The following is a 14843-nucleotide window of genomic DNA, read 5'->3' as shown; positions in this document are numbered from 1 at the left end:
CATGACAACGACCATATGAATTGGCTACACAGCACTAATGTATCTGAGGAGCAGGCTTGGTGAGGAGGACATGCACATCTCAAATGTTGTCCTATTCCCCACTGTAATGCTCTACTTATGTCCAGAACCAATGAGGGCCTCTGGGGGCCGATGTCTTGGTCTGCATCATGTCTGGAAAGCACTTCATACATACATCTCCATCCCTCTCTGTCTCTGTCTGTATAGGAACGAGAGCTGGAGCTGCAGAAGGAGCAGAGGAGGCAGGAGGAGAATGACAAGCTGCGGCAGGAGTTTGCGCAGCACGCCAATGCATTCCACCAGTGGCTGCAGGAGACCAGGTAGGGCCTGGATCTGTTGTGCAAGGAAGACAGTGCACTCACAGAACTCCCTTAATCAATATTCCTTTTGTCAATTTAATAGATAGGAATCTAATACAATTTATAGGAATAGAATGAGGACATTTCCAAAGCCTTGTGGCTGTTTAAAGAATGTAGTTTAAGTTCATTGAATAACCTGCATGAATAGCATTGAGATGTCTTTAAATGTTGCATGCATCATTCTTTAGTTTCTCTTTCAACAATGATAAATCAATGGAGCTACCTGGAATTTAAAAGTGCCTGCTGCTCAGAAATCTGGCTCCTGTCTCTGCCTCCATGTTCTCAGCCATAGAGAACAGGAAGCTGCTATTCATCGGAGCGCAACGTGAAGTGTTGCAGATAAATGTTTGTTATATGAAACTGACATGATTCTTTACAGTTTCTCTATTCTACACCTTGCATTTATATCTGCAATGCTCTGAATGTTGCTCCTCACTGAATTGGCCCCAGGCAACGCATTCTTAGTGTATCATATATTCTGTAGATTTTGGGGGGGTGGGTGGGGGAGCGCTGATACGACTTTTACACAACCGCACAAGTGGTCTGTGAACATTTAGAAATGAAAATGGGATCATACTGCAGATGCTCCTGTGCTCCCACTATTTCTGTGCCTGTCTGTATATGTTTGTTTTGGGGGGGATGATGGAGTGACCATTTTGTCCCTGCCTAGTATTTCTAACCGTTGTCTCTTTCTCTCTCTTTTCCCGTCCCATCCCACCCCCCCACCCTTTCCTTTCCCTCTCTCTTGCTGCTACCTCGCTGATGCTTGGATAACTTTGCTAATCAGGACATATCTTCTGGATGGGTTAATATCACATTTTACTATCTCTCAGTTGGGGCTGGGACGATACTAGTATCGCGATACTCATTAGTATCATGGCAAGGGAAGAAAACACAAAGCGGATTTAATTTTAGGATAACATCCCTAATGTTGGAAACAAGCATCATTATGTTTGTTATTCAGAGTCACATTTATTTATTTTCCAAGATATAGCACACATTTTACATACAGCAGGTTATGGGACCAAAGAGTTTAGTCTGCTTCGTCTTTTCTTTATAGTCATTGAAATGTTACGATACTGCCCTACTGTGTTTGTGTGTCTGACTGTGTGAATGGGGTCAAATCAATGAGGGTTGGAGTGACATTGTTTTGGACCAAGGTCGGTGGGGAGGACATTGTTGTCAGGTCGGTGGCAAGATGTTGCATAACATAGAACCACCAGGTAGGTATCTGTCAAATAAAGGTAAAACTGGACCAGGTATCACTATGTTCAAGGGAATCCAAGTTGTATTGTGTATTACTGTGTTTCTGTAAGCTTTTTTCCCCCCTTTTGACAGTTTTTGTTGTATAATTTCCCTTTTGTTTGTCTCTAATTTCCCTCTTTCTGTTGGTATTTACTTTATTTTCATCCTTCCCTCCCTTTCTAAATAGCATAGCTTATCGACGGGTTGTCCGTGTCATTCAATATGAAGTCGGTGATGATCTTTCTGGAAGGTCTTTTCCTTTTTCTCATGGTTTTACATTCCACTCGCCTTTCCTTCACTACTTCCATCACGCCTTCTGGGTTGCGCGTCTTCATACACTTCTAAAATCCACCATTTGAGATCGGTTTGCTCAGTTACATCTCTACTAACGTCACCCCAATGTAGATCCCTGAAACTAAGATCAACCTCATGATTGGTCTGGATACTCTTTTTGAGTCTGGCAACATTGAGCACAGTTTTAAAGGAGTGAAAAGTCTTCACTTTCATCTTTTGGGGATATTTCTTTCACCAAATTTAGGGGTGGACACTACTTGAAATTTCTATATTTTTTGTTGTTGAAAGTGTTAGACTAATTCACAACTGATTCAGGGTTAAAATGCAATTTCCTGCCCTTTACACTAGTCCTAACCTTGCATGGTATAGGTTACCATGGCTATGCGTTTACTTCTTTGGCATGCATTGGGAGGGTGGTGTTGCTCTGAACATTTTGAGTGATGGAAAGTTCTTTTTGTGTGTTTTGTACTTCTGTTTCCCCTTTTTTTATTCACCAAATGTTCCCTGAAATATTCCCAAAAATATTGAGGTTTCAGAAAAATCTTTACTTTACTTCTTTACAAAAAAAAATCATTGGTTGGATTTCAATTCGTGCATTTCAAGATTTGTTTAGAATTTCTTGACACACCTAGTATATTCAAATATATGAAATGGATCTTCAAAATGAAAATGAATTTCACGGTAGGAATGGTTGGATCTAAGGGGTCCTACAAGTAGATGGGTGTGGGTGCAGACTCAGACTGTGTGTGGGTGTGACTGACTGGCATGTTGTCTATCCCAATATTTGATCATCTTTTCAAGATCCTCTCCCCTGACACTTGTGTGTATGCATCTAGGTCCTGCATGGTAGAAGAATCCGGAACCTTGGAATCACAACTTGAGGCAACCAAGGTAAGAAAGAATCCCTCATCATTTATGCTATAGACCAGGGTTTCACAACCCTCTCCTCAGGCCCCACCAGCTGTTTTACATTTTTTTTAACCCTAAACTAGCACCGCTGATTGAGTTAGTCAAAGGCTTCGTGATTAGTTGACTAATAGAATCAGGTGTGCCAGTTTAGGGTTAAAATAAACATTTGAAACGTATGGGGAGGGGGGCCTGAGGAGACAATCTTGGCTATTTCAAATCAAATAAAAATGTATCTGTCACATGCAACAAATACAACGGGTGTAGACTTCACCGTGAAATGGTTTCTTACAGGCCCTTCCAAATAATGCAGAATTTAAAAAAAATTATACTAATTAAAAATAATATCAGGAGGAATAAAATACACAGGTCAACATTCACAAGGCCGCAGAGCCAGACGGATTACCAGGACGTGTACTACGAGCATGCGCTGACCAACTGGCAAGTGTCTTCACTAACATTTTCAGTCTGTAATACCAGCATGTTTCAAGCAGACCACCATAGTCCCTGTGCCCAAGAACACTAAGGTAACCTCTCTAAATGCACGTCTATAGCCATGAAATGCTTTGAAAGGCTGGTCATGGCTCACATCAACACCATTATCTCAGAAAGCCTAGACCCACTCCAATTTGTATACCGTGCGTATTGCCCAGTACATCACTGGAGCCAAGCTTTCTGCCATCCAAGACCGCAATACCAGGCGGTGTCTGAGGAAGGCACTAAAAATGGTCAAATTACTCAAGCCACCCTAGTCATAGACTGTTCTCTCTGCTACTGCACAGCAAGCAGTACCGGAGCGCCAAGTCTAGGTCCAAAAGGCTCCTATAGCTTCTACCCCTAAGCCATAAGACTCCCGAACAGCTAATCAAATGGCTACACAGACTATTTGCATTGCCACCCCACAACACTGCTGCTACTCTTATCTATGCACAGTCACTTTAATAACTCTACCTACATGTACATATTACATCGACACCGGTTCCACCGCACATTGACATTGACTCTTCTCATTTCGTTAAAAAAATATATATTTTCTTAACTGCATTGTTGGTTAAGGGCTTGTAAGCAAGCATTTCACTCTGTCTACACATGTTGTATTCGGCACATGTGACAAATAACATTTGATTTGATATACACAGCAAGTACAAATTATATTTCAGCTGTATTGACTACTTTTGTAATTGCATACCCTCACCCTTCTGTGTGCCACTGTCTGTAGCGCAAGCACCAGGAGATCCGGGCAATGCGTAGCCAGCTGAAGAAGATTGAGGACCTGGGCGCGGCCATGGAGGAGGCTCTGATCCTGGACAACAAGTACACAGAACACAGCACGGTGGGCCTGGCCCAGCAGTGGGACCAGCTAGACCAACTGGGCATGAGGATGCAGCACAACCTGGAGCAGCAGATCCAGGCCAGGTCAGAGAGACACACACATACAGTACCTCACAAGCAGTGAACATATTTCCTAATCCTGTTGAATCTCTCTTCCACCATAGGAACACCACTGGAGTGACAGAGGATGCCCTGAAGGAGTTCAGCATGATGTTCAAGTGAGTGGCGGCCATTTTAACACATCGTTCAAGTGAGTGGCGGCCATTTTAATACGATGTTCAAGTGAGTGGCGGCCATTTTAATACGATGTTCAAGTGAGTGGCGGCCATTTTAACGATGTTCAAGTGAGTGGCGGCCATTTTAACGATGTTCAAGTGAGTGGCGGCCATTTTAACGATGTACAAGTGAGTGGCGGCCATTTTAACACGATGTTCAAGTGAGCGGCGGCCATTTTAACACGATGTTCAAGTGAGCGGCGGCCATTTTAACACGATGTTCAAGTGAGCGGCGGCCATTTTAACACTATGTTCAAGTGAGCGGCGGCCATTTTAACGATGTTCAAGTGAGCGGCGGCCATTTTAACACGTTGAAGTGAGCGGCGGCCATTTTAACACAATGTTGAAGTGAGCGGCGGCCATTTTAACAATGTTGAAGTGAGCGGCGGCCATTTTAACAATGTTGAAGTGAGCGGCGGCCATTTTAACACTATGTTGAAGTGAGTGGCGGCCATTTTAACACGATGTTGAAGTGAGCGGCGGCCATTTTAACACGATGTTGAAGTGAGCGGCGGCCATTTTAACACGGTGTTGAAGTGAGCGGCGGCCATTTTAACGCTGTTGAAGTGAGTGGCGGCCATTTTAACACAATGTTGAAGTGAGCGGCAGCCATTTTAACACGGTGTTGAAGTGAGTGGGGGCCATTTTAACGACGTTCAAGTGAGCGGCGGCCATTTTCACCATACCTTTTAGTCATACCAAGTAGTTGTTTAAAGTAAAGAAACTCCCAATAATCTCAGCCATGTTTTCTTTGCTCCCAGGCACTTTGACAAAGAGAAGTCTGGCCGTCTGAACCACCAAGAGTTCAAGTCGTGTCTGCGCTCACTGGGTTACGACCTGCCCATGGTGGAGGAGGGAGAGCCAGACCCAGAGTTTGAATCCATCCTCGACACTGTCGACCCCAACAGGTCAGCAACCCCAGTTCTTCTCACTCATCTCTACTTGGGGTTTTTGATCAGTAGTTTGAGCAAAGCCAACATTCACAAGAATATGATTTTATTCAGAATGGGTGTGTCTTGTTGCCTAATTTGATTCTATTGAGTTTTTTGCTTTATTATGGGTAACTGATTTCATTTAGTGTTTTCCAGGGATGGCAACGTGTCCTTGCAGGAGTACATGGCCTTCATGATCAGCCGCGAGACAGAGAACGTCAAGTCTAGCGAGGAGATTGAGAGCGCCTTCCGAGCCCTCAGCGTCGATGCCAAGCCCTACGTTACCAAGGAGGAGCTCTACCAGGTACTTACAGTTCGGTCTTCCCTCCTTCACTTTCTGGCTCTGTCATAGTGCTTATAGAAATGAGTATTAAATAGTACCAGCATTTGAGTATGAGCTTCAGCCATAAGTTGGCATTTGTGTCTCTTAAATAACTTAGCAAAACTTAAGGTTAAAACCTCATACCTGACCATCTCTTTTCCTCTTCATTCAGAATCTGTCCAAGGAACAGGCAGACTACTGCATCTCGCACATGAAGCCCTACCTAGACAGCAAGGGCCGGGAAATGCCCTCGGCCTTCGACTTTGTCGAATTCACCCGCTCACTTTTTGTCAACTGATCCCTTGCCTGCCAGTGACCAATCGGGATGCGTTTGTCATGATTCTGACTCTAGAATACTCCATAGTTATCAGTACCTATATATATCTCACTCTTTGTGCTTCACTGTCAATAGCCTAGTGTTTGCATTTGAATGTTTTAGCTGTTTTAGTGCTTTCGCTGGATTTAAGAACCTATAGATATGGTATGCTGTAACATCACAATAAGGACTGCGGTGTGCTTTAATAAACGCTACTGGTTAGAACTGGAAATGTTTTCTGTGCCTTTATTACATGTTTTCAGAACACACTAAAGTCTTAATAACCAGTTCAGTACCTACAGAGTAATATTTCATGTTTCACGATAACAAATCCATCTAAAATAATATGGCACAAAAACCCACGTTCTTCTACCTATATACATCCACAGATATGCCAGCAACCTTGCACGGAGACGACTCTGTTATTCTGTAATTTCATTGGCCCTCTCCTTCCTGCCTCGACTCACTCTGCCACCTCATTAGCTAGTTGCTCCAGCTTGGCAGTCTCTCGGGGCCCCTGTTCCGTCAGCTCCGTGCTCAGGTGCCAGATGTTGACGGAGCCGTCGGCGTTGCCCACCGCTAGGAGGTCTTTCCGTCTGGGGTTGAACTCCAGGCAGTAGACTGGTTGGCCACCCGTCAGCTGGTCTAGGGTGGCTGCTGGTCTCAGGGACTTCCTGCCCAGATCAAATATCTGCACCAGACCTGGGAAAAGAGAAGGTTATGGGCTTTTAAACTTGGCTGTTTAGTGAAAAACTAAAGGTTAATTGATGAACTGGTGAGTTAACTTTACATCAAGATGTGCCATTGTTTTTAGCGGTTAGGGACTGTTTCAGACTTGATATGGACTTATCGTAAGTCTGAATGGGGGGGGGGGGCCCTTAATGATTTTCAATATATTAACTCTGGCTCAAGTCACACCCTTTATAGTGAAGTTCTGTGAACCAATTGAGAATGAGCTGAAATAGAGCATACCTTGTCCTGTGGCTGCAGCAAAGAGGAGGGGCCTTGTTGGTGACCAGCGTACCCCGAACACATATGAGTCGGACACCCGCAGCGAGAGCAGCGGATCGGGCTGCAGCAGAGAGTGAAGATGGGCCAGGCCGTCGGTCCCCACACTGACAAACAGGTTCCTTAGACACGAAATGGGAGACAACTAGATCATAACTTTGATTCATTGACAGAATATGGTACTATAAAGCATTTTACAGCTGTAGAGTTCAAAACTTATTGCGAGATGCAAGTTAGCTACACGCTTCCAAATGTACTATAGGAACAGGGCAAACTGTTTAACAAATCGGTAAACATGAATATCACTCGTTCATTTTGGAATCAAACACAGTATAATGACAGTTCCGAATAAATAAATGTTCAGTTCAATTCTCTTATTTTTGTAAGTCTTAAACCATAGTCTCAAGCATTCAGTCTGGTTAATTTCTCACTAAAACCACCTTCAGGCCTGACCTGAACCATGGGGAAGATCTCATTTCCACTCCTCGTGTCATCTCTTTCTCAAAACCCATTGGAGGTCATAGGGGAGGGACCTCTGGCTTTCTCATTCAAAGGGATGTGAGAAGTATGCAATTGATCTTCCCACCCATGTCTCTCTCACCTGTGGAAAGGGGAGCAGTGCAAGGAGTGGACAGGGCCTCCTCGGGGGCTGAAGGAGAACTGGGCTGGGGCACGCAGAGTCACACTCTCTCCATCGGGAGGTGCTGCCGCCAGCGTCTGGGCTGAGAAAGAGCACTTAAGGACCAGACCGCTTTCAGAGCCCACCAGGAATGTGTCCAAGTCCCAGGGGGACAGGGCCAGGGAGGTGACCCCCACATTGCTGCTTCCTCTGTTCTGTAGCAGGCAGCCATTACAAGAACAACATCAGAAGGAGAGTTTTTTTGAAGGTTTAAGAAAATCTCTATAGATAAATGTCTGTTTCAGACAATTTTGTTAATAACACAATCATATTTCATCTATTAATCACACATTTTCTTGTAAAATCAAAATACATTTTCAAGGTCTGTAAATCACCACGTTGGCCCCTGTATCCCGAGTCTCACCTTGCACAGTGCACTGTTGTGAGGCACCTGCTGTCTGACGAGGGCAAAGCCGGCACTGAGCACCAGCCTCCCCTCGTCTGAGTCCACTGTCCACAGCAGCACCCTGCCCCCAGAACCAGCACTCAGCACCACCATCTCCCCTCGCCTTGGTCCAGGGACCCAGGCTACCTGAAAACACACTTGTTCAGACCTCTCATGTTTATTACAACTTGCAACTGAAAGTGTGTTTCTTGGTTGTCCCTCAATTTCAATTTCAATCCCCTGTCTTCTGTTTGGTGCCTAATGAACACAAACCTGCTATGAAAAATCTTACTGTCATCATCCCATAAAGATTCTCACCACTATGTGATATTCATGTGGTTTATTAGTAATATACAAGGGACAGTACATAGGGACTGTGTACAAATTACACTATGAGAATAACCAATACTAGTTAAAGCATTTACCATCAGTTAACGTGTCCTCCTGAATGAAGGTGTATTTTAGTGCCATAGGAGGCAGTATGAAGTATCTATACCTGGTAGACTGGCTCTCGGTGAGTGTCGGTCGACATTCCTGTCTGCGCCAAGATTAGGTCCTGTGTCCTGTTTGTGTCCCAGACCACTACCTCTCCACTGTAAAGACCCCCTGTGGCATTGGGTAGATGGTGAGAGAAGTAAGGAGTGAGCTACACAGGACAGTTGTATTTATGTACTAAGATCAGTTGGTGATCAAACCACTGGTGGAAGCTATATGGAAGTGCATACCAGCTATGAGAGAGGGTTGAGAGGGGTGGAAGGACAGAGACATGACTGGCCTGGCCACATCTATGACCATGTCTGGTCGTTTGGGGTTCAGGCCTCTGCGGTCCAGGTTCCAAGTGCACACACAGGACTTCTCTGTGCTCCAGTCTCCGTCATCAACACTGAGACAGATAGATCACTGTTCACCTCAAGTTCTGGCTATACAACAACGATTTTGGCAAACATGATGGAAAATGAATGTGAAGTTTGAACATACCGACCGAAGGCGCAGGCGATTACTGAACCTGTGCAACTCCAGGATATGCTGGTAACTTGAAGACCCTTCTCCTGAGCACTGGGGTGCTGGAGACAATGTATGCATGAAACCTACACATAAACACATTTTAGAATTGACAATTCAACAGGGGGAAATGCACACAAAAAAATTGTCCAATATCAAATACAATTTGATTTGTCATATGCGCCGAATAGAACACCTTACTGTAAAATGCTTACTTATACAAGCCGTTAACCAACAAGGAAGTTTTAATAAAGAGTTAAGAAAATATTTATTAAATAAAAATAGTTTTTTAAATATTTTTTTTTTACATGGAAATAATGCACACTGAGATATTGCACATTTTGTTAGTGTGTTACTTATACTATTCTCACCGTTTCGTTCTGATCCTCCCAATTCACATCGAACCCATCAAACGCATGACTCTTGGCGTTGCTGGCCAATTCCTTGACAACCATGTCCTCCACTCGATGCAGGAAGTCCCTCAGCCGGGGAGACTCTGGTCGGTGCTCAACTTTACGGGGGAGTTGGTATATGAGGTGGTCTTGTGGATCCGTCTGGGTGCCATTATCTGCATTAAGCAGGGGCTGTATTTCAGCCTCAGCTGTATGTACGGGCCGGGTTTGACAACCTCTCTGAAAAGCCAACAGACATAGTCTACTTGGATTATATTAGGCCTATATAACATGTTAAAACATGCCCATTACTGGCTTGATGATTGTGTGCCAGTAATTCCACCAACTGTTGATGAGAACCCCACTTGTGTGTACCTTGTCATTATTCAACTAGCTACTAGTATGTTTAAAAATGTGTTGGGCTTCACAACAACGCTGAAAATGACACGTTGGACAATGCACGTGGTCAGCCCACCAACACTGATCAGGATGTGTCGACTGTTGCTAGCTAAATATTTTTGGCTAGCTAAAAGAAGGCTTGATTGGCAGATTCAGGAGCTTTAGCAATATTCGACACTGGTAGTATTCATGTGTCTGATCTTTTCAGGGCCTATAGCCTTGTCATATATGGCCAGGTAAGTAAACGTACACGAAATCGTTAGCTAGCTAAACAAAAAAAATCAGCTAACATGCCATAGCAAACCTCTGATGCAAGCTAACTAGGTTGTCAACAGAACATACCGATTCCTGTGCAAACTGTTGCGATTTCCTCCACAGCGACTCAACGCCCAAGGAATCCAAAGTTTCATCCGTGAACATGACTACTGTGCCTCATAGACGTACCTGTCTAGCTAATAGCACATTAATAATATCCCCATACGGATTTACATAGTGAACCTAATTGTGTCTAACATGTCTAACAGACATGTTTATAGATGGATTTACTTCCGTTTACCGCTGCTTCCTTGGAAACACTTCGACGATGGGACCAATCCGTTTTTTTCTAAGCACCATGCGCATTCCCCTCTCATTGGTCCGGGGGTCGTCATTTTGGCCGTTGGAATACTTTTACAATGCACCCACCCTTCTTCCTTGCCTTGAAGTAATCGGTGATCTGATTGGTGAAAGCAATAACTTGTTTATTATTACAAAAATGGGTGACAAGAAGTGCCACGCAGGCTAGGTCTAACCTGGTGCAAGAATGTCAACAGGGGCACACTGTTTCTCAAGCATTTGTGGTAGAATTCTATCCTGCCAAGCAGGGGAAGGGCATGTTTTATTTGAAGCATTTGGAATATACAGAATGCATTTCTGTGAGTAGACAAAGTCAGTGGTCCCATTGAATAGGAATGACCCATCCAGCATTCAATCATAGGGGATTTACAAAAAAAATACTTGATTTAAGTTATGATCAACTGACGAGCTGTTGTGACTATAGAACAATGGATGACCTTGAAAATCAGATGATCAGTAGAAGGCTCTCCAGACAGTAACAATGGTTTACCCATCAGCCTAAATTAGACACCCCCCACAACACACATTGTGTCAAAAACAGTTCAGAAACTACCCCAAACACTTGTGTATACATTTATTGTAACAAAGCAACTGGTACACTTAAAATGTTAATGTGAACAGTTTTCCAGTGGAAAAGGTTGAGATCACTAGTATATCCTATAGGATCTCTACTTTCTCTTAAATAACCTGTCATTAGCCAAGTTCAAAATTACAAGAGGACATTTTTTGGGTTTTGTTTTTATTAAAAATGTCATTTTCAAACCTCATGGGTGTCTGTAAAACATTACAATGAAAAGTCAATCAACATAAACCCAAATGTTGAGATGTCAAATGCCCACCTACCCCACCAAACCCCATTTAACTGTCTACAATAATAACCGTGTCATACCAAGATATCAACCCCAAAACATTTACAATCGCTGACAGGAACAAGCCGGTGCTTTCCGTTAGTACAACGCATGACAAAGAAAATGTGTCAACTCCAGAAGACCCCCCCCTCCCACCCCCAAACTCTGCATTAAAGAAAATGTATAAAATAAAACGTGGCCAGGGATGCTAAGTTATCACTGCACCATTGCTTATCTTTATTCAACTCACAAGTTAACAGAAACCTTATCATACATATAAATTGCTATTCGACTTTATTTTAGTCTAAGATGACGTGCAGAATGCCTGTACTTTTATTGGTCTTCATGGACATGTGTAGTAGTTTTATGACACGCGAGACGGCAGAGTTTTCTGATCTGGAAATTTACTCGTCTTCAGACATGTTACGGACAGGCGGAAGCTTGTGGAACAGGAGACAGAGCACAAAATAATACAAAAATAAAATGAAAACAAAGCTTCTTGCTCCCAAGCGTTGAAGGATGATTAGAAGGAAAGAATGGGCAAAGGTATAGGTTGGAATATGTCCCTTTCTGCCTTAATCATCCTCGCCGTCATCCTGTAGAAAAGAGATACATGTTTAACCCCATGCCCGAAAACTAACATTTCAGACAAGTGGCAGTCAACCAACAAGTGTATAACGTTGACAATATTGCCCAAACAAGACCGGAGTGAACGACCTCTACCATACCTCTCCTTCTCCTTCCTCATCGTCATCTTCCTCTCCTTCATCCTCATCCCCTTCCTCATCGATGTCCTCCAAGCCCTCTTCCTCATCTTCCTCACCTTCCCCTTCCTCATCATCCATGTCAGGGACCTTGACAAGTTGAGATGTTATATGAATAAGAGTTCTCAAACATAATGCCAGCATGAGAAGATTTACAGTCCAGAATCTAGGAATCCAGAAGAGATGTCTAGGTGGCTGGATATGGGTTTGTCATGCTCCGTAGAACCCTATGGTTATACAACACACTTCTGAAAGTGTCCCCGGAACACCCTTTAGAAAAATCTTGCAGATTTCACCTTTTACAGAGCCACTTTGGTCCGACCTCATGGCCGTAATGCCAAGATATTTTGGACAATTGTAAGAAACATGCAGAATACTCTACCAGAGTAAGACTGTGCTGGCACCAATTCAAAAATGTTTAGCACACCATGGGCAGTCAACAAAGAACTATGGAAAATAGCATGAAATCGTACCAGGTAATACTGCAATGGGTTTGGCCAGATGTCATCCTTAACGACCTCTCCTAGTTCATCTGCCCCAGCATCAGAGTGATCTGTGAACCAGGTGAAGAAGCTCTCTGGTTCTTCGTGTTGCCTCTTCTTGCCAGCCTTGTTCGGCGTTTGGCCGGCACGCTTTGTCAGGTCCTGTGAGAGGGGACAAATTAATAAAAACAGCAACGCCACGCATTTTGCATCCAGCATGACGTCATAAGACAGGACTTGAAATATATATAAAAAAGACTACATATAAGACAATGTAAATATGTAGGTGTAAACATACCTTTCCAGCCTTCCATTTGATTTCAGTTGACTTTGAAGATGGGTCCCCACTTTCATTCAAGTGAAACTCTTTGGAGAGGATTTTGTTCTCAAAGTACGGGTTCTCATCGAAGTACTGGGAAAAAACAATCTGGTTAATTTACACGCCATTTAGTTTGAAATGCACGATCAAAAAAAATATGCAAATACTTACAAAATCTATCCTGTAACCCGACTTGATGTCCTCAAACTCAGTCACCTCCACTCTGGTAAGGTAATGAAGTGCCTCCTCATCCTCTTCACCAAGAAGGGCTGAAACTGAAAACAAGAACACATTTACATAGAAAGTGTGTCACCGAACAACAGTTTGTATATCAACCCCTTAAATCAGTCCGAAGGAAACATTTGTCACGTGCAGAATCCCGCCATGTACAATAAGTGTACAATTCCTCAAGAAAAGAACACAAACTAGTAAAATAAGAGCATGATATCTGAACTTACCTTGTGGGTGGTTAACAAATGTAGTGACCCAGAAGTTGGGGATTTTAGCTATGAGGTCTGACCGCTTCTGGAAGAATGGCTGGCGTAACTTATTGTACTTCTGCTCTACTTTTAAAATCTCCTCGCTGGCCTGTTCGTTCAATCTAGAGGGAAGAGAATTGTGCAACACAATTTGATGAGATGTATATGGTAAAAGGTTTGTATTATAAACCACAAGTTCCAGGATAATTAACTCACCTGTCAATTTCATTTTGTACTTCGTCAATATGTTCAATAGCTTCTTGTTGCTCTTTTTCTGAAATATATTAAATTCGTGTTAATTTTCTTGAAATAAATTAATGAAATTGGATGGGCATGTACATGTAGAACATATTGATGGTAAAAATAAAGATATGGTAAAGAACCAACCAACGTAAACAACGTATAGTACACGAAGACTTGCGCATTGGGTACCCAAGCTAAGCATTCCACCATCTTTTGTAGTAACGATTACCTCTCAAGCTATGAAGTAAGTAGCTCTCTAGCCAAGCTTAGCCAAAGTACTCTGATGCAGCTTCCTGCTGTTTCTCAAGGCCGCGTGGTTTGAATGAAGTGGCCGCCGCACGCTGGGGACTGGTTTCACCCCTCAGACAGCCGGTTGGCATAATAGCTGACTATTAGGATCTTACTAGTGCAATATTTTATATCTATGTCGACCCTAGTGCTGAATTTTGTTAGTTTACAATGGCAAGTAAGTACTTCTACGCGTGGGTGCAAACCGCGATGGCGGAGCAACAATGAATGTTGGGCCTCACGCAAACAAATGTTAGCTTGCTAGCCAACTTAGCTACCGCATTTGTTAGTCTACTAACTAGCTTGCTATTTCCCAAACAACGTGAAGTTAACAAAACATGTGTAAGGTACTTAACCTTAAGAAGTTAGTTTAATTTGGAAGTACACACGAATTACTCGCAAACCTGCGTGGCACAATGAGCTTGTGCAAGGCACAACATGGCCTCCTCCAACGACGTTGTAGCATAGTTGGCTAGCCAGTTAGCAAGTTCTGTTCTCACTACTAGTCCTGCAAGAGCCATCACATTTCACCGTTGGCTAAAGCCTCCATCAAATAAGTACATTGTTTTGGACTAACTAAAGAGTGTTCGCTCAACCAAAAGTATACGCCATGGTAACAGTTTTGCAATATAAAAACTATAAATTGCGTTGTATAGGAGGCCGCCATTTCTTACCGGAGGTCTCGTCCGCTCCATCATGATTAGAGTTTTCCTTTCTAACGACTTTCGCCGACGAGGCTGCCATAATTTTCGAACACCGTAGATGTTTGCGTCAGAATATATAATCCCTGTTGTTTAGACTTCTCCTCGGGGAAGAGAAAGGTGAAGTTCCACCTTGAATGGTGGAGAGTGCAAATAAAGCGTGTCGTGAACGAGAGAGGCTTTGCTCATGCACACACTCTTCTCTTCTCGCGCTCGCCAGAACGCGCCCCCCCCCAACTC

General features: G+C 43.3%; 3 protein-coding genes across 12 annotated transcripts in view; 1 reads left to right on the top strand and 2 right to left on the bottom strand.

The window, feature by feature from the left end:
• sptan1 (spectrin alpha, non-erythrocytic 1) overlaps nt 1-6231 on the top strand; it is a 55421-nt gene extending 49190 nt beyond the window's left edge. For 5 of the 10 annotated variants that reach the window (XM_046290390.1, XM_046290391.1, XM_046290389.1 and 2 more), the window contains 9 exons: nt 226-338; nt 1165-1182; nt 1810-1872; nt 2753-2807; nt 4042-4238; nt 4319-4372; nt 5191-5337; nt 5518-5665; nt 5856-6231. In XM_046290390.1, coding sequence (XP_046146346.1) covers nt 226-338; nt 1165-1182; nt 1810-1872; nt 2753-2807; nt 4042-4238; nt 4319-4372; nt 5191-5337; nt 5518-5665; nt 5856-5981 — 921 coding nt within the window. In that variant the 3' untranslated portion in view covers nt 5982-6231. The remainder of the gene's footprint in view (nt 1-225; nt 339-1164; nt 1183-1809; nt 1873-2752; nt 2808-4041; nt 4239-4318; nt 4373-5190; nt 5338-5517; nt 5666-5855) is intronic. The other 5 variants (XM_046290394.1, XM_046290397.1, XM_046290396.1 and 2 more) reach the window with 2 other exon arrangements.
• dync2i2 (dynein 2 intermediate chain 2) lies at nt 6219-10563 on the bottom strand. Its single transcript, XM_046290400.1, has 9 exons — nt 10207-10563; nt 9445-9705; nt 9050-9159; nt 8797-8954; nt 8568-8677; nt 8051-8218; nt 7609-7841; nt 6972-7129; nt 6219-6701 (listed from the first exon to the last, which is right to left on the bottom strand). The coding sequence occupies exons 1-9, from the start codon at nt 10282-10284 to the stop codon at nt 6463-6465; spliced, it is 1515 nt and encodes a 504-aa protein (XP_046146356.1). The 5' UTR covers nt 10285-10563; the 3' UTR covers nt 6219-6462.
• Nucleotides 10564-11036: 473 nt separating this feature from the next.
• On the bottom strand, nt 11037-14815 carry LOC123989403 (protein SET-like). The gene is made up of 8 exons (XM_046290401.1): nt 14577-14815; nt 13588-13645; nt 13351-13493; nt 13064-13167; nt 12872-12985; nt 12565-12735; nt 12056-12181; nt 11037-11923 (listed from the first exon to the last, which is right to left on the bottom strand). The coding sequence occupies exons 1-8, from the start codon at nt 14644-14646 to the stop codon at nt 11903-11905; spliced, it is 807 nt and encodes a 268-aa protein (XP_046146357.1). The 5' UTR covers nt 14647-14815; the 3' UTR covers nt 11037-11902.
• Nucleotides 14816-14843: the final 28 nt, after the last annotated feature.

This window comes from Oncorhynchus gorbuscha, linkage group LG11 (assembly GCF_021184085.1).
Source record: "Oncorhynchus gorbuscha isolate QuinsamMale2020 ecotype Even-year linkage group LG11, OgorEven_v1.0, whole genome shotgun sequence".
In the NCBI taxonomy this organism is placed as follows: domain Eukaryota; kingdom Metazoa; phylum Chordata; class Actinopteri; order Salmoniformes; family Salmonidae; genus Oncorhynchus; species Oncorhynchus gorbuscha.
Note: the sequence above shows the minus strand (reverse complement) of the source record. Positions and strands in the feature narration are given on the sequence as shown.